Below are 20,176 nucleotides of genomic sequence, written 5' to 3'. Positions count from 1 at the left end.
CACGTACGTATTAGCATGAAAATGAGTCTACAATAATTAATCAGCTTGTAATTAATCCCTGTTTGTCTCTGCGGATCAGATGTTACGAGGAGGCAGTGACGGAGGCCGGATTCACTAAACGCAAAATCACATCTCTGTAGAACTGTTAGGAGCTCTACAGTAATTACCGCTGTGTGTGTGTGTGTGTGTGTGTTATTAAATATGGAGTCGTGTGATCTGTACAGTGAAGTTGGAAACATCACTCAATCAAAAAACTAACTTTATTAAAAAAAAAAAAAGTTAATTCTTGTTTTTTTTTTTAAATCTTACTTTATTTATTAATTTATTGATTGTTTTTTGTGATATTTGGAAAATATTTATTTTTAAAAAAGAGTCTATTCATTAAACATGAACAGTTTTGTGCAATCTACTATATAAATATATAAACACAGAAGGATGGGTGAAAAGTAACTAGGCAGTAAAAATTGCTGTCCATATGTCTAATGTTATTGTATTCGTAACAAATTGTACGTGTACGGTCTCTGTGTTCTGCCTCCACGTCACCCCGTGTGTGTGAGACTTTGTCCTGTACGCCTCCTCCACTGCGTTGTCCCACAGGAAAGCATCACATGGCGTGAAGAGATCTGGATTTCTTGAAGGACTTTCATGAGGTCCAATGTCCATCTCAGCCAATGTCCAGGAACATGCTGGTGGACACACTGGAGGGGACACTGGAGGACTTGGAGGCACAGATTCAGGATGTTCTCAGCAATATCAGTGTGTTCCATCCCCGAGCTGTTTGAGGAACCTGGTTGATGCCATCGGTGCCTACATTGAAGTTCTAAGATTTACTTTCATTTTGTTATGTAATAAAGAACATGTACAACTTGTTTTAATACGTTTGTATTAGCAATATGGACTTTATTACCATTTTTATTTTATTTTTTACAAATTTTTTATGTGGTTTCCTAATCGCCCAGTGTATCGTTTAAGGAAATTATAACGCTTGCTTACTGACTGAACTAAATCATGGTCCCTGCTTTTGTTCATATCAGTCTTGTCCTGTTCTTTGGTCATGCTTCTGTAAAAGCGAGAAATTCCTTAAAGCAGACAGTAAATCGGTCCAGTCGATCGTGAAGTGGTGAGGTTGAGCTCTCTGTATCCGGCGTCTCTGTATAAACCAGACAGTTACAGAGGATCGGTTGTAAACGACTCCCACCCTGAACACAGTGAGGTTCAGCTTCTTCCCTCTGCACCGAGGCTTTTAGTCCCAAGGTGCAGAACAAAGCGATAGTTACATATCAAAGCGATATAAAAGCATCTTTAATCCCGGTGTTTTAACGCTGTTGAATAAGACGTAGGCGTATTGTCATCTTTACGTCTAGCATATTTAGATTTATGATGCGTCTCGTATCAGGAGTCTCGTACTGTATCAGCACTCGTATCATGTGTCACGTTCTTGTTATTTTGCTTTGGATCAAAACCAATTTACCTGCGGGTTTACATTCAGTCATACACCATGTGACAATGTACAGTAGAAAAAGTCTAGGGGGTGAGATTCGAACCCCTGACCCTAATGGTGGGATGTGACCGTGCTAACTACTAAGGCACCAGGATTAAACAGTATTACTGATCATATCGAGTGTCTTATGCTTTGTATGGTGAAGCGTTTGATATTTTTTCAAGCCTCGTCTCTTCCACTGAAACAAGTTTTCAGATCATTTGAATGGATTTAATAAAACACAGGTTGTCAGGTTTAATACAAACTGATTAAAAGCTCAATGCTTCAACACCTGCTTGCTTCCTCTTATAGTTTGTATAATATGCATGTTTATATTTCCAGTCTATTATTATTATTATTTATTCTGTATAGCGCTCATCCTGTACAGGGTTGCTGGAAGCCTGGAGGCTATCCCAGGATGCTTTGGGAACGATGCGGGGTACAGTATGGACGGGGTGTCAATCCATCACCAGGCTCGCACACACACACACACACACCAAGCACAGGGAGACCTGCTGGTATGGTGACTTAGTGGTTAGCACTGGGGCTTTGCACCTTTAGGGTCTGGGTTCGATTCCCACCTCAGGTCTGTGTGCATGGAGTTTGCATGTTCTCCCCATACTTGGTGGGTTTCCTCCAGATATATATATATATATATATATAGGAAAGACCAAAAACAAGGACTTTTTAACAAATATGAATTATGAATATTATTGGAATTAATATTCATGAATGCAATTATTATTAAGTTTATTTGAGGTATTTCTCTATTAGATATTGTTTCTCTCTCCTGGACATGTTTTGCTGCAGCTGTGACACTGTGAGTGTGTGTGTCTCTCTCTCTCTGTGTGTGTGTGTGTTGATGTTTTGATCTACCTCTCTCCTCTCCCGTGAGGTGTCATGAGTGAATGAAGCGTTACAAACCTTCTCAAACACCTGTAGACACCGAAGCGCCTTTTGTCTCTTTCTCTCAGTTTTTTTTTTGGTCTTCTTTCTTTTATTCTAACCGTCTCTTCAATCCTAAAATACCATGGAGAGGATAAGAGGATTCGGGCTGAAATGGTGTGTGTGGTTGGGTGTGTGTGTGCTGGGGCTGTTCGCGGCGGCTGCTCTGGGGGAACAGAGCTGCAAGCTCAAGGCGAAGTTCAACCTGATGGGCTACAAGAACGTGGAGAAGAAGAAGGTGGTGATCGGGGGAATGTTCTCCGTGCACAACCGGGTCTCCGACACCAACAGCTCGTCCGACCCGGTGTCCGCCGGCTGCGAAGGGTAACAACACATAACCTTTATGACCTTTTAATAGATTTTTCATTTAGAGTGGCTACATTGAACCCTGATGATGAACTGTAGTCATATTCTTTACTAATTATATTAAAAATTTATGTTAAATGCATGAATATCCATCTCAAAATGCTTAATTCTATATTAGTATAAACTCCTATATTTATAAAACCCTGGTGAATCTGTGCTTCTAATAAAAACAACAGCTCATCATTGGTTACCATGGTAACCACTGATGATACCTGTGTCTATAACGATCCTGTCTCCAATTCCCTGAAAACACATTATTGTTTGTGTACATGCTAAGCCACGCCCTAAAATTGTCTATTTGTTTTTGTTTTTTTACCTTCATCCCAATACATTTTTTTTTATCTTGGTGTATAAATGTGTAATTTAACGCAGAGCAAATGAAAGATCATAATTTTTTTTTTTTAAAGTTTCGTATAAAAAGATTAACATCATGAAAAAAAGTTTTTTAGACGTTAATGTTTACCACAATACTTTTTTTTTTTTTTTCAGAATAATTCACAAAGTGTTGTCTATTTACATTTACTTCACGACATACCCACGATATCTAATATCTAATACGTCTGGACAGACTATAGTTACAAGTCCACTATAAACCTGCAATTAATAAAAGAAAAAGTAAAAAAAAAAAAAAATCTAATGCTTGGTGTGTCGCTGTGAATGCATTGTATCTACGCTTTTTAAACCATTTTAAAAGTAAAAAAAAGGGCATTTTGGGCAGCTTTGTGGCATAGTGGTGTAGCGGCACGGTCGCCTCGCACCTCCAGGGTCAGGGTTCGATTCTCATCTCGGGGTCTGTGTGTGTGGAGTTTGCATGTTCTCGCCGTGCCTGGTGGGGTAGGAGGCACTACTGATCGGAAGGTCCTGGGTTCGAACCCCACAACCACCAAAGTTGCCACTGTTGGACCCTTGAGAGAGGCCCTTAACCCCCACCGGCTCAGATGTGTAGTGTGATCAAATAAAAAGTCGCTCCGGATATTAAATCCTTGTAATAGTATGAATGAGCTGTGTGTGATGGGTTGTCCAGGGTGTACCCCTGCCTCGTGCCCTACATCTCCTGGGATACGCTCCAGCAACCCTGTGTACAGGATAAAGTGGTGTAGACAATGATGAGAAGTTTTATTAGTATTACAATGTAATATAATAATACTATCAATTATTTATAAATACTAATATTATTTAATTATTTATTTAATTATGAAAAAAAATCTACTTCTCTATTATAATATCTAATTATCACTTGAAAATGAAAATGTGAGACGCTCAACGGAGTGCGTTGTGTTGCATTGCAGTGACATCTAGTGGCGAAATGTGGCATCGCACTACCAAGTACTGTTAACCTGCTACAGAATGATTTGATCCTGGATTAAACTTTCATCATGCTGTTTAATCCTCATGTCCTTGTGCATCTCTGTCAGGTTCAATTTCCGTACTTTCCGCTGGACGCAGACGATGCTGTTCGCCATTAACGAGATCAACAAACGGCAAGACCTGCTGCCCAACACCGACCTCGGGTACGTCATCTACGACTCGTGCTTCACCATCTCCAAGTCTGTAGAAGGAACTCTGACCTTCCTGACGGGTCAGGACGAAGCCGTGCCCAACTACCGCTGTGGGAACGGGCCGCCGCTCGCCGCTATGGTCGGGGCGGGGGGGTGTGACCTGTCCGTCGCTACGGCCCGAATCCTCGGCCTGTACTATTTCCCACAGGTGTGTGTGTGCATGTGTATAGGTGTGATGTCTTTGGGATAAGTTCGAAATGTCAAATATTCACACACCACAATTAAATCCTAAGTTTAGAAAGTCACACAGTATTGGTTCAGATTTTTTTTGTACAGTGTTTGACCAAAGATGTTACTTCTGAGGTTTATGCAGCATGGATTGGGAGATAAGGGCTATTAAGTATTATGAGAAATGGTGCTATTCTGTATGATTCTATCTAAAACTTTACCTAGGTGAGACACTTTTTAGCACTGATACCACGCAACGTTTACAGATGAGGAGCGGAGACGGCCGGAAAGGCTGAAAGACTAAAGTGCCGCTGCATCGCTCTGTTTAGGCAATTGTGTAGGTAGTGTGGAGAAGACGTAAGATTTAAATCCCACACTGTAAACACAAACAAGGTTCATAGAAATAACCTTGTTGAAACGCTTCCCAAATGTTTCCCAACAACATTCCCACTTCATAAAGATCTTCATATTGATTTCTATATCACTTTTATCCTGTATAGAGGTTCGTGGATCCTATCCCAGTAGACTCAGTGCACGAGGTGGGGTGAATCCTGGATAGGGTGCCAATCCATCACAGGGCATACACACTCTTATACGAACACACACTACGGACAATTTGGGAATGACAATTAGCCTAATCTGGATGTCTTTGCACTGTGAGAGGAAACCGGAGTACCCGGAGGAAACCCACCAAGCACGGGGAGAACATGCACAACTTTGTGCACACAGACCTAAGATGGGCATTAAACCCTTGACCCTGGAGGTGCGAGGCTGCAGTGCTAACCACTACGCCACCATGCTCCCAAACCTAAAAATGTACTTCCTAAAACATGCAGAAAAGTGGACAGTTTAACATTTCTAGAAACTAAAAATCTTAACACTCTAAAAATGCTCTCTTAACCTAAAACTGTTAGCCGAACTCCATTGTGGGTAAAATAAATCATCATCCCACTTATACTACAGCAAAATTCCAGTGAGACAGTTTAGCTGTGTTTCAGAAAGGTGGCAAACTTGCACTATCGCATCAATCACAGCAACCAGCACTAGTTGTCTGTAGACATCAGTGAGGTCATGCATGCGGAAAAGGGCGGATAGCACTTTTGTCTGATTGTGGTACGCTGTAACAATGGTGTTACAAAAAAGTTCAGTGATACCAAATGTCTCGGAGAAAGTGCATAAGTGAAAGTGTTCACCCTCCCTGGTAGTGTCCTGGAGATGCGTGGAACTCATATTTGACTAAATTTGGCAGAATCTTTTTTTAAACTTTCTGCATCTGTAAATGAGTAGATTGCTCACTCTCACTGTTTATGTTTGTACCCCAGGTGAGCTACTCATCTTCATGTTCGGTCCTCGAGAGCAGGTTCCAGTACCCCACCTTCCTCCGGACGATCCCGAGCGACGAGCACCAGTCGGTGGCCATGGCTCAGCTGGTGTTGCATTTCGGCTGGACCTGGGTGGGCACCATCGCTTCAGACGATGACTACGGCAAATACGGCATCAAGCGTTTTAAAGAGGTCGTAGAGGAGGCGGGCGTGTGCATCTCATTTGCTGAGACGCTACCCAAGTACACCAATCCTGAAGCCATCGCACGCATCGTCCGCACCATCAGGGACTCCACAGCCAAGATCATTGTAGTGTTCTCATCTGATGTGGATCTGGGTCCGCTGGTGGAGGAACTGCTGCTTAACAACATCACTAACCGCACGTGGATCGCCAGCGAGAACTGGGTTACGTCTGCGCGTATTGCCCGCCAGCCCAACGTTATGTCCATGCTGAGTGGAACCATCGGCTTCGCCATACCTCGAGCAGACATCCCAGGCCTTCAGGAGCACCTTCTTAAAATTGACCCCTACCAAGACTCCCTGACTGAGGAGTTCTGGGAAACAGCCTTTAACTGCACGCTGAGTTACAACCAAGCCCTCAGAAATGCCCGAGCAAAGCTGGCTACAGAGGTGGGAAACGCAACAGCGTCACGGGCGGCAGCCAGATTGGCACCTCATGGCTTGTGCACGGGGACGGAAAGTCTGATGATACTCAATAACACGTATTCGGACGTGTCGCAGCTGAGACTGACGTATAACGTGTATAAAGCTGTGTATGCAGTAGCCTATGCTCTGCACAACCTGGAGTACTGTGTGCCCGGAAAAGGACCTTTCGTTGGAGGCACTTGCGCTGACATTACCAAATTTGAGCCTTGGCAAGTGAGTAGATGATGGTTTCCAAGCAAACACTACTACAGATACGGAAAGCACAGAACAGCAGAGTTCACTCATTCATCTGTAGTATCTGCCTGGTTAAAATCAGTCCTGTGCACATTTCAGTTGATTTTTGACCAGATTTTGAACTTGATTGATGTACGAGAGGTTGAGGAACCCTTCAGGTCTAGACCACTCCCACTTTAAATCACCACACTGATATTTTTAAACACTTTACACCAAGCGACACAATATACCGTTTGTCTGGATTCTAACATGATTTCCCCCTCATTAGCTGATGTACTACTTGAAGAACTTGCGCTTCAAGGTCCCCTACACCGGAGAGGACATATCCTTTAACGACGGTGAAGTGCCTGGGTTTTACGAGATCCTCAACTGGCAGAGGGCTTCGGACGGCGGTGTCACATTCACGCATATTGGACACTACAACAGCACAGAGGTTCTTGGGAGAAAGCTGTACATCGACAACTCCTCCATCATATGGCATAACGACATGCTGAAGGTTGGTCAGCTCCTCATGTTAATTTTATAGCACGGCATTAAAGAAGGCCGAGTGTGGGTTCATGCATTATAGATATTTAAACCATGGCACTGCTAAAATCTCAGGAGGTGTTGATTGATTTTCTAGAACTGCAGCTCTGGAAGTCACAGGTTTATATTATTGCCCTCGTTTTAATGCGTTATCAATACTATAGTAGCAGCTCATTCATAATCATGCACTTCAGGATCAAACGGTGTGCGATCTTTGATCTGGGTACATTTTAACGCTGATTTCATCGATTTTAACATTAGAATGACATTCTGGAATGTAGGAAAGGAACCTATGTTTCTGTACAGTGTGTATGACCCTGTCTCTCCACCTAAGTTAAGTATGTACAGGATGTGACTGAAATCTTTGTTACTTGGCAACCTCTGCTGCATGTTGTGTTTGCAGGCGCCGCGCTCCGTGTGCAGCGAGAGATGCCTGCCTGGCACGCGTATGGGCATCCGGCAGGGTGAACCCGTCTGCTGCTTCGACTGTATACCGTGTGCGGACGGAGAGATTTCTAACACTACAGGTCAACACTATGCCAAATAATTTCTGCACAGTTTATATTATTAATTTCTTTATTCCATAAATCCCATTCATCTCAATTCCATTATTATTATTATTATTATTATTATTATTGCATCTTTTAAATATCAATATACTCATATATAATCGACTTATATATAAGACTCTATTAATATTAAAATTGATTCATATAATAGTCTTCATATACAGTAAGAGAGTATATACATGAGAAAATTGTAATATAATACATTGTAATATCAACATTTTAATTTTGCTTTAGTTTCCCAGTAAATTTCTTATTTAAAATAATTTTTAAATAAATAAATATATATAAACACATTAATAATAATAATAATAATAATAATAATAATAATAAATAACTTACTGCCATGTATTATTATTTTCTTTAAACAGAGGGTGCCAATAGTTCTTGAGGGCATCATTTTATAATAATATATAATAATTTGTGTATCTGTGTGTCCATTACTATGTGTTATGTGTTTATTAGTACATAATAATACGCAGAAGCAAATTGAAAATGACAAGCGTTAGATAAAAAAAATTAATAAATAAATAAATAAATCCACGCTTTGTTTTTCGGGGCAGATGCCAGAGGCTGCATTCAGTGTACTGAGGACTACTGGTCCAACGCCAACCGTGACACCTGCGTTCCCAAGATCATTGAGTTCCTGGACTTCGGTGAGGCTCTGGGCATCACGCTGATCGTCATCGCTGTTTTTGGTGCTTTCCTGACCATCGGGGTGGCCATCGTGCTCCTTAAAAACCTAAACACGCCCCTGGTGCAGGCCAACGACCCGCTCCTGACCTTCACCCTGCTGCTGGGGCTGGTGGTCACGTTCCTCTGCTCCATCGTGTTCCTGGGTGAGCCACGGGCGTGGTCTTGCATGACCAGCCAGGTGGCGCTAGCGGTTGGCTTTGCTCTGGCTTTATCATCCATCATGGGCAAGTCCACTCTGCTGATGCTTAGAGCCAGAGCCATCAAAATCATGAGAGTGGCGGCTAAAGCGGCCAAAGCGGCAGCGGCTGCCTCCGAGCAGAGCGGCGACACGGCAGCGATAGCTCCGGCGATACCGCAGAAAAACGACATCGACCCGATCAAACCTCTTCAACAGAGAATTGTGATGATCATCTGTACGCTGATCCAAGCCGCAGGCAGCACCGTGTGGCTCATCATGAACCCGCCTCATCCCATAAAGAACACAGCCACACAGAACATCAAGATCATCCTGGAGTGCGATCCCGGCAACATCATCTTCATCTGCTGCATCTTCGGCTATGACGTGCTCCTGGCGCTGGTGGCGTTCATCTTCGCCTTTGTGGCGCGCAAGCTCGAGGACCACTTCAGCGAGGGCAAGTGCTTCACCTTCGGCATGCTGGTGTTCTTCATCGTCTGGTCCTCGTTCGTCCCTGCTTACCTGAGCACGCGTGGAAAGTTCATGGTGGCCGTGCAAATCTTCGCCATCCTGGCTTCCAGCTTCGGCCTCCTCGCGTGCATCTTCCTGCCCAAGTGCTACATCCTGCTGGTCAAACCTGACAGGAACAAGGAGGAGCTGTTGGTGCCCAGACCCAAACAGCCTGAATCTGGAGGCACCGGAACATCTGCATCGCTCGCCACCATCAGCACCAGCACTACCAAGGGATGAGCAAATACTGTATATAAATCTGCAATCCGACATCTAATAACCAGGACTTTATTTATTTGCTTGTTTGTTTGTTTGTTTTTATTCGAACATAAAAGCCAAGAGATGAGACAGAAAAAAAGGAATCACTGTAAATCCAGTGTAAAAAAATGAAAAAAAAAACAAAACAACAATAAGTACAGACTACAAACAACAAACTACAAGTTATAAGCATTTCATATATTTTAATTATTATTATTTATTATTATTACACAAAGTGAAAAGATTTAAGCTTCTACTTTTTTAAATATAAATTGAATGTCAGTTTGCGTTAGTTTATTTGCATTAAAAGATGAGCCATTTATTTATACAAGTTATTCATATTTATTCACCTTAAAAAGTTTAATATCACCCTGTATTTCATACAATAAGAATAATATGACCGATATTTAATTTATTCTATGTGTGATTTCAGAAATCGATTGTTCATTTTTTTTCCCCTTTGGAATAAACAAATCGATGATGTTAAATAGATTTTGCGTTTAAATTATTATTATTATTTTGAAAAGACATTACAGTAACAATACAGTACACATGATACAGGTCAAGAACTAGCTGTGTGATGAGATTGTTCTATAATTATATGGGAACAACACACTCTGTGTAAGGGAGGGTCTGACATGCCTGAGGAGGACTCTATTTGTGTGTGTGTGTATGTGTGTGTGTGTGTGTATGCGCGCTTTGGTAACACAGAGACTAAGGAAGGATCAGAACTGGTATAAGGTAAGGTTTTAATAATGAATGAATACAGGTACAGTAGTGTGTGTGTGTGTGTGTGTGTGTGTGTGTGTGTATAGACATATCCATGCACACAGTACATACACACATACAGTATGCTGAGTAGTGAAATGTAACACAGTGGTGTGTGAGTCATGTGAGCACGCTGTAACGCAGGACAATGAGATTAAAAAGTGAGGAATGAGCCGCGTGATGTTCTGCTGTTGTAGGAAAATAATCAGCGACGGCGTGGTGTGAGGAAGCCCAGTTAGTGTTAGCAGCCTGAAGCTGAATACGGTGTACCTGAGTAATGTGCTGGAATCAGGACGTCCTGGATCGGTTTTTTTTTTTGTTCCATCGTCAGTTTTTAAAGTATTTTTTTATTTTTAGTATTCCTAACGAAGACATTAACGAAGTGTCTTCTTCCTCTGAAGTCCATTTAATGTATAAAGTGTGTTATGGTCAATTTTAACAGTACATTAGCAAGAAAGTGGCTAACTAAGTTAGCCATTTTTTTTTTTATTGCGAACACCAGGTTAGACACCATCGATAGCTTTAGCTCACGTAAAAGTCAACGATAAAGAAAACTAAGTTTAAGCAAATGTAGAGTTTTTTAGTTGTTGTTTTTTTTAAATAAAGGATATTTTACATCAGAATAATTTATTAGCAAAAGCTACGTACATAGCGTTCGTTAGTCATGCACATGAACAAAAAAGATTAAATTTTTACAAGCAAAATTAACTCAATTTAAAAAAACGCTACTTTTTAATATATAAACGTGATTATATTCATTTTGATTTCCTCCCCCAAAAAAACTTGTTTTTAAATGCTTGACTGCGTTTAATTACTCAGGACCTTGAGAACCTCTTAAATCATGTAACACAAATTGAGCAAAAAATAAATAAATAAATAAAAAACAGGCTTCAGATCCACCATTAAAAATTATGAAGGGGTAGTGTGTTGGATTTAAATTATTATTATTATTATTATTATTATTATTATTATTATTATATATTATTATTATTAATTGCAGGGATTTAAACATGGATGTATTAAAGGAATTCTCACGTCATGATGATAGACGCTGCAGGAGGTTAAAGATGCTTTACAGGTATTTATTATTATTATTATTTTTATTTTTTTATTTTTTTCACTGAATACATTTTTCCCCTCGCAGTAAAATTCCTGTAAGGCTCCAGTGTACATTATAGGCATCAGATAATTTCCTATCAGGTTTTATAGTTGTTATAGTAAGCATGCATTCATATTAAACACTACACAATCAAAAGTATATGGACACCTGATCAGCAGACACCCTCATCCAGAGTGACTTACTTTTTAATCTCGGTATACATCTGAGCCTGGGGTTAAGAGCCGTGCTCAAGAGCCCCCTCAGTGGCAACTGGGTGGTGGGGTTTAAACTTAAAGGGCTTATCCAGTCCCATTTTTCATAAGTTAATATGATTCTTTAGGGTCCTAATGAAAAGTTTGTAATATACGTTAATTAAAAATTCTTAATGGTTGTGTAAAAAAAAAACACTACTTTTACCTGGTAAAAAGCAGCTCTGTTCTCAGCAACCTATTTCAGTGCATGCTCCTTTAAATGCTAATGACCTCTGCTGAGCCCGCCCCCCCCAGTTCTGTGGGGCGTGTCTTCACAACACACGTGGGGTATAGCTTTGACAACAGTTAAGGGTATCGTTTGATGAAAGTATGGCAGCGGGAGGCTTTAAAGACACATCTGTGCAACCATATCAAGTTGAACCTGAGTCGGACCTGGAACAAGATGTGGGGAATCCGAAGAAGTTCGGCAATTACAGCTTGGACAGGACGTGTCTGAATGGTTAGTTTACTTAATGTCACTTTGATTTATCTTTGTATATAATGGCAGGGTAAGTAGCGTACTGAGAGAGATACGAACGCGATGTGTTTACTGAGGTATAGTTGATTGACAGCTATGTCTACATGTTACAGTTAATGGTAACTCAGTAAATGTTGGCTTGTGGGTTATGCGTGTTAACTATGCAGTGCTACTTAAACAGTAATATTGACCGTAGGTCACGGCAAGAATAATGTGTCTAGCGGGGGTAGAAGGACACCTAAGAATTTGTTGTAATGTATGTACACAGTTTGCAACTAGACAATCACCTTAATGCATTGTTTATTCTAAACATGCGATTAGGAATTACATAGAGACGGATGTACATAGAGACGACGACATAACCATGTTCTATGAGAGTGTAAGTTAAGCCTTTTAGAAAAGGCGATCTGCTTAAAAAAAGATTCATAAAAAAATAAATCACACTCACCGAGCCTGGTGAAGATGAAGCAGGAACACGAAACGTTAGTACAGATCCATTTTTTAGGAGCAGCTTCCTAGTAAAACCTGCTTTATATTGACCCGCGTTTATAAAGCTGTCTGGTGAAAAATGATTATCGCAAACATGAACGCATTTAGGTAAATCAGCGGGGACGTTAGCTTTAAAAACTAAATTCAGCCACTGCCTCCTCAGTGGCTCAGATACCTAACCCTAGGTAGGTACCCTAGGTCACTAACCCTAGGTAGGTACCCTCGGTCACTAACCCTAGGTAGGTACCCTAGGTCACTAACCCTAGGTAGGTACCCTAGGTCACTAACCCTAGGTAGGTACCCTAGGTCACTAACCCTAGGTAGTGAATGACGACTGCTGTGTTCGCTATTACACCCAACAACTGTACACCACATTCGCTTAGGCGTCATTTTGCTCCAGCGGCGAAAAACAATGGCCGACAGCTTCTTCTCACTCGGGGCGGGTCTTTGCTAAAACACCAGCGTCAATCAACTATAGTGAGCGCGGCCTCATGCGATGTGGCGTCACAGTGACAGGCATTTGAGATTGGCCTGATTTCAGAAGGGGCATGTTATTGTAATAAATGAAAAGAAAACCACTGGGCGGCTCTTTATCATCGTAGAGTGGTTGTGTACACACTCTCCTAACACACGGTTCAGTCCAAACAGCTTAAAAAAGTGCATGTAGTGCTGTATGACCCCTTTAAGGAGAATCAGTAGGGGATTGATGTAACCACTGAGTTCCCCCTGATCCATACTAGAACGTCCCCGAGTAAATGAATTCCAAATTTTTCCTGTTATAACAAACTTTACTCTTCTCTACTCCTGTACATTTCGGCACATGTCTGTAGGGATCTGTGTTCATTCAGCATCAGTCGAAAAGGGCTCCAGTTCCAGTTCAGGCCAAAAGTGACGGTTCAGTGGAGTTGAGTTGAGTATAATATTATATTATATTAGATATTAGATATAATACTTTTCTTTAATTGGACAAGTTTATTTATTTTAGTTATTTGTTTCTTTAACCAGTAACCTTAAATTTATTTATTTTTTTTTTTATAAAATTAGTGTAGCGTATGAATGCAATAAATGTTATTTAACCAAGACACTGATTTTATGATATTACCTCACATTAGTGGGTCTGCTTCCATGCAAACTTACACAAACTCAGGAGTGTATATACAGTACTGTAGACCACGAACAAACCGCACATTTATCACAATAGATTTACAATGTAATCTTTGTGAAACTGCCTGTTCATCTCTATAATTTATGCTTTTAACGATATAATCTGAATGAAGGGCCTCGGCGAGACGCCGTGTAATGACGGGTAATTTTCTCTTATTATCTGTTAGTCACATGATTTACTCACACACATCTCTGTTCTCGTCTCTCTCCGAGATAAACAGCACAGTGACCAAAAAAAAAATTTATTTTGTTCATATTGTGTAATCCAATCCCATGCAGACTGTTTTATTATTCCGGCTTTTTGTGTAATAGTTTATTGTAACCTTTCACAATATTTGATAAAATCCTTGGAAGGTGGAAATGAGGAATTTATTGGAAGTTACTCAATGTACAAAGAAGTAAGACAAAGAAGCATGGACCTCCAACAATTTGTTTTATTTTAGACTCTAAATTAGATATGAATAAATTAATTAAAATGTATTGTTGGAACTTTTCTTCTCCTCCTGGCAGAAATATTAGAATATAAAAACAGCTAAGAATATGTAAATGCTCATCCAAATTGCATATGCTAGGACAATGATTAGAAGTGTATTGTAATGAATTTAAATTTGGTGAATCTTATACGTACGTGCACTAAGGTTTAAATATGTGAAAAGAAAAAAGGCCAATATTTTGACTGTTCTGCAACATAGGGACATATTCTCCACAACCACAGGATATGTCTTATGGTTGTTTAAAAGGTTGTTTGCAGCAGAAACATATTAATGACTGCAGTAATCTTTTTCATTAATTAAAGTGTTTTTTTTTTTGCCGATGTAGTTTATTTGGCTGCTGTCTCTTGATAAGGAGGTGTAGTGTGGAAAACTTTCTCAGGACTGGAATTAGAGCAAGAGCTTGCGTTGACAACGCTGTGAAAAATGTGAGACTTGTGCCTTGCTGTATGACTACAAATAGTTACATAATATTTAAGAATGGCATTTGCAGGAATTCCTGTACAATGGCATGCTGTGTATTCAAAAAAGTGCAGCTATGCACAGCTTGAACGTTGGCATGTAAAAAAAAAAGCACCATTTTACAAAACTGAGTCGTGCAATTGGTCCAATGTTGGTGGCCCATGGTTTTGAAGTAACAGCTGGATGAGATTTAAACCCCAAAGTAGAGTGGAATTCTTATCTAGCTCAGGATTAGACAGCGAAACCATCAGGTACTGAGTTAGCTGGAGTTCTAAGATAAAGTACTGAGTTGGCTCGAATACTGAGTTAGCCAGAGAATTGATATTAGATACTGAGTTAGATGGAATACTGAGATTGAGTCCTGAGTTACTAGTGCATTGTGCTTTGTAGCGAGAGCAGGGAACAGGTGGAAGAATATTTGGAGAGGTGGAGGTACGCTCTGTAAAGCAGAGGAATGAAGGTTAGCCGCAGTAAGACGGAATACATGTGTGTGAATGAGAGGAACCCAAGAGGAACGGTGAGGATACAGGGAGCAGAGTTAAAGAAGCTGCAGGACTTTAAGTACTTAGGGTCAACGATCCAGAGCAACGGAGAGTGTGGAAAGGAGGTGAAGAGGCGGGTACAGGCAGGTTGGAATGGGTGGAGAAAAATGTCAGGTGTGTTGTGCGATAAAAGAGTATCAGCGAGAATGAAAGGAAAGGTGTACAGGACAGTGGTGAGACCAGCGATGCTCTACGGCTTAGAGACAGTGGCGCTGAAGAAAAGACAGGAGGCAGAGTTGGAGGTAGCAGAGCTGAAGATGTTGAGGTTCTCTTTGGAAGTGACAAGGATGGATAGGATCAAGAATGAGTTTATCAGAGGGACACCCCACGTTAGATGTTTTGGAGATAAAGTCAGAGAGGCCAGATTGAGGTGGTTTGGACATGTTCAGAGGAGAGATGGTGAATATATCGGTAGAAGGATGCTGAGGTTGGAACTGCCAGGCAGGAGGTCTAGAGGAAGACCAAAGAGGAGATTTATGGATGCAGTGAGAGAGGACATGAAGTTAGTTGGTATGAGAAAAGAGGATGCAGAGGATAGGGTTGGATGGAGGCAGATGATTCGCTGTGGCGACCCCTGGAAGGGAACAGCCGAAAGACAAAGAAGAAGAAGAGTCCTGAGTTACTTCAAGTACTGAGTTAGAGATAGAGTATCTTATCTTAGAGATAGTACTCTCAGATTGACTACCGAGTTAGCTCAAGTACTAAGTTAGCTGGAGTTCTAATACTTCCATTAAATACACCATTACCATAAAAAAAAAAAAACATTCAGTGTGAAAAGCAAACCTGGCATTATACACATCACCGCCGCACAGGCTCAGGCTCACATTCTTCGGCTACGAGTTGTATTTTGGGCCTGTCAGCTGGGGGATACTGTATACCCTTTCCTGGGACACACAAACACACACTTGTGGCTTTGGGGACAGAGTGGGATTACTCAGTGAGGCTCCTGTTGCCTTCATGTAAAATGAGTTCTGAGGACTCGTCTATCCTCTCAGACTGTACACGACCTTCATCTTCCCTTTCTGCATGGATAGGTTTACAGAATCAGGGTGTAAGTGTGTATTGTCAGTGAGTGAGTGTATTAGACTCTGTTTACCATCATGAATTATAACATCTCACCTTCGGGAAGCGAGGCACAAAAGCAAAATGCATGTGACAAGTTGTATGTGTGCAGGAAACCTCTGATGTGTAACCATCTCCAGTGTTGTCTACACCACAATGCGCGGCTGGAAAGTAAACCTTTGGACAATCAAATACATAATATATATTTTTTTCAATCAAATTTTCAGGAAATTTGTTTCTTTTTTCAATTTTTCATTTTTCAATCTGTTTAGTTAGACCCCTCAGGAACAAGATAATTATGTCTAGATCTATTACAGGTACGTCAATATCACCGCTGTGTTATACAGTGCAGTGCATTTCTACCCTCTGGCTTTATGAAAATGCAGTGTGCGTGTGTGTAGTTATGTATGTGTGTGTATATGTGTTAAAAGCATGCCCTATAATTTAAGCTGCTATTAAACGGGGCCCTGCGTTCAGCGTAGTGTTCCGAGTCAAACATAATGTAGTGAATTAGAAGGACGTGAGTCCTGGTCATGACCGAGTGATTCATTCATTTACTGTAATAATGTCTGAAAATGACAGAAAAACAAATCACAGTCAGGGTTATAGAGTTCAGTAAGCTTTAAAAAGCACAGAGACACAAGACACTGATTGAAACGTCGGCTCACTGAATGAAAGAGGAATGAATCACTTTTGTGGATGAACTGATCAAGTAACATGAACCTGGTTTATCGGAATCAAACGCCGGTCAATCCAGACAAGAAGACTTGACTGATTGAAGCTCTGACGCAGTACAAGAAAAAATTGTTTACTAAATTATTTACTAAATCAAACTCAGTGCTACAGTACAGCAAATTATTCATTCATTCAGCAAATAAAAAGGAATCAAACACTAGATAAAGAAAAAAATTAATAAATCGCTGATCCAAACACTAAGGCATTATATAAGAGAGTAGCAAGTCTTGATTATGACCAAACAGATTCACTAACTTAAGCACAGACCCATCGACAGCAAAATGTTCACCAAATCAGACGTCGATCTCACGATTGAGAGAAAGAAGAGAATCTCGGTCATGACTGTAAAGATTCACTGAATCAAACACAGACTCATTACTGTAAATGAGAGAGAAGGGTCTGGTGGGAAAAGTGAATCTTGGTCATGATCAGAGGGATCTGCGGAATCAAAACCTGACCCAGTCAGACCAGAAGACTGGCTAATTCAAAGACTGATTCATTAAATGAGAGAGATGTGAATCTTATTTGTGACCAGATGGATTTACTCAGTCAAACGTTGGTCCGTTGACACCGAAAGATGATCACTGATTGAAACTTGGCCAAATTTAAAGGAGCAAACAGATTCGCTGATTCCAAAACTGATTCAAACACTCACTGGCCAAATAAGAGAGGAGTGAATCTTGGTCAAGACTGTAAGGAATCACTAAATCAACTGCTGACCCAAAACTGCTGATTCAAACACTGACTTACTAAATGAGTATGAGTGAATCGTTCAGTGGTCAGGGGTAGCTCAGTGGTTAAGGCATTGGATTACGGTTCGGAAGATCCCAGGTTCAAACCCCACAACCACCAAGTTGCCACTGTTGGGCCCTTGAGCAAGGCCCTTAACCCTCAACTGCTCAGATGTGTAATGAGATAAAAATGTAAGTCGCTCTGAATAAGAGCGTCTGCCAAATGTCAATGTATATGGTTTAAACACTGACCTGCCGAATGGGACGAAGTGAACCTTGGTTAGAACCACAGTGATGTTCTGAATTAAACACTGACCCAGTCGAAACCAGAAGATTTACTTATTGAAACAGTACAATTCAATTCAATTAATTAGAAATGGAAATCTTGTTCAAGAATACAAGGAATTAACGGCTGACCCATCTGGACATAAAGGTTCTTTGGTTTAAACAATAACCAGCCAGATAAGAGAAAAGGAAATCTCAATCATGAGACATGCTGACCGAGAACGAAGAGAATCTCGGTCATGACTGTAAAGAGTTACTAATTTAAACACGCACCTGTTCACACAAGAAGATTCACTGGTTCACACTAAATGAGTCCAGTGGGACCAATAAGACCAAATCTTCATCTTTGTTCACAGTTTTAAACACTGACGTGCTGAATGAGAGATGAGTGATTCTCAGTTGTAACTATAACGATTCACTGAATCAAACATTCCCTCCTCCAGAAGCTAAAGATTCAGACACTAATTCGCGGAATGACATAAAATCTCTGCAAGGATTCACTGAATCAAACACTGACCCTTACAGACCAAGAGCTCCACTCATTTACACACTCATATGATGTTTGCCAGGGAAGTGATTCTCAGTCATGACTGGAAATGATTCAACGAATCAAACCTAGACACATCTGCAGTAAATGATCCACTGATCCAGACCTCTAGAAATTTCAATCGGTTCTGGTTCCTTTGGTCGAAATGCAGTAAAAGTTTCTGGGGAAAAAGTCCTAAAAAGGTGGAAGCATGATTAACTCTCCTTGTCTAACAACAGATTACACAAAAGGTCGACTCCATCAGTCCGGTATCTGTGGATGTAAACAGTAGACTGACTAGGGTTGATTTACTGAGCTCCTGAACGAGTTCTCACCTCTCTGTCTCTCTGCGTCAAGGACTGACCTACCTGCACTTAGGTTTCCTTCCTGCCATCTGTGAAATTGGCAGCGTCAGGCTCTGATGTCCTTTCCTTCTCCATTTTCTGTCTTGCCCCTTTCTTTCCATCCACTTAGCAGCAGTGATGTATGTTGCTCTGTGATGGATGCTAGACTCGGAGCAGGGGCCCACACGGATCTACATTACTCCTGTGAATTATTCAAGTCACCTACAGCACTTAAATAGTGGCAAAAGTTCATGGGGAAATCCCAATACAGAAAAGTTCATCTATTTCAGTCAAAATGTTCATGCTACCACTTTCATTTGGTGAAATGAAATGCTACCACTGTTTGATTAAATTCAGTTCATTTCTTGTGTAATGTTATAAATAGACAAACACCGGCCTTGCTTGCTGTGGCACTGTTGTTGCGCGTGAGTGCTGTTACTGTTACAGAGACAGGGTTAGTGCAGGGTGTGAATGATGGGTCGTCCCAACAAGTGAAATGCTTTTTATCATATGACCAATGCATGTGTTAAGCTCACTGTAAATTTAGAAGGCCCCTGGTTGAGGTTTGAAATAACATGGTAAATCACTGTGTGTAGTATACTGTATGTGTGTGTGTGTGTGTGTATTTGTTGGATGCTCAGGAGCCTGGTTGGTTCCTCAGGCATGCTCAGGAACATGACAAAGTTAAATATTGTAAGTTCAGTGTCTAGATAAAGTTTCTACATGAAAAGTCATAGAAGAAGCATTCATATAATCAATTAACTATTCATCAGAAATATGTTCATGGTTGTTAATAATTTCATTAATTATAAGATACATAAATTACATTTATTGATCAATTATCCATCCCTCTATCCCTTTATCCATACATCTAGCCATCCATGCAGATATCCCTCCATCCATCCATCCATCCATCCATCCATCCATCCATTCATCCATCCATCCATCGATTCATTCATCCATCCATCCATCCATCCATCACTTCATCCAGCCATATATTTAATCCTTTATAGTGAATAATCACTGGTCATATTGCTGGGGTTCCCAATCTTCTTGCAAACTTAATTAATGATAAATTAAATTAATAACATCTATCAATTATTAAATATATACCATCCATCCATCCATCCATCCATCCATCCAGGCAAACATCCATTTATTTATCCATCCAGCCCTTCATGCATCCCTTCACCCAGCCATTCAATTCAAGCCTTCATAGTGAATAATAATTGGCCACCAATGGTCATTGCTGTTTGTTGAGGACACCAACCTTCTTGCA

At 40.7% G+C, this 20,176-nt stretch overlaps 1 protein-coding gene across 1 annotated transcript; it reads left to right on the top strand.

Moving 5' to 3' along the window:
• The first annotated feature begins 2,510 nt into the window (after positions 1–2,510).
• Positions 2,511–9,620, top strand: LOC128528141 (vomeronasal type-2 receptor 1). The gene is made up of 6 exons (XM_053500895.1): positions 2,511–2,749; positions 4,207–4,498; positions 5,841–6,719; positions 7,009–7,236; positions 7,669–7,792; positions 8,395–9,620. The coding sequence occupies exons 1-6, from the start codon at positions 2,511–2,513 to the stop codon at positions 9,450–9,452; spliced, it is 2,820 nt and encodes a 939-aa protein (XP_053356870.1). The 3' UTR covers positions 9,453–9,620.
• Positions 9,621–20,176: the final 10,556 nt, after the last annotated feature.

The sequence above is a fragment of the Clarias gariepinus genome, chromosome 7 (genome assembly GCF_024256425.1).
Source record: "Clarias gariepinus isolate MV-2021 ecotype Netherlands chromosome 7, CGAR_prim_01v2, whole genome shotgun sequence".
Taxonomy (NCBI): domain Eukaryota; kingdom Metazoa; phylum Chordata; class Actinopteri; order Siluriformes; family Clariidae; genus Clarias; species Clarias gariepinus.
Note: the sequence above shows the minus strand (reverse complement) of the source record. Positions and strands in the feature narration are given on the sequence as shown.

Excerpts from the sequence above, each read along its gene's own strand:
- LOC128528141 (XM_053500895.1), top strand. The coding sequence starts at position 2,511 with ATGGAGAGGATAAGAGGATTCGGGCTGAAATGGTGTGTGTGGTTGGGT. Across the intron at positions 6,720-7,008 it reads CCAAATTTGAGCCTTGGCAA|CTGATGTACTACTTGAAGAA; the intron begins GTGAGTAGATGA and ends CCCCCTCATTAG. Across the intron at positions 7,237-7,668 it reads GGCATAACGACATGCTGAAG|GCGCCGCGCTCCGTGTGCAG; the intron begins GTTGGTCAGCTC and ends TTGTGTTTGCAG.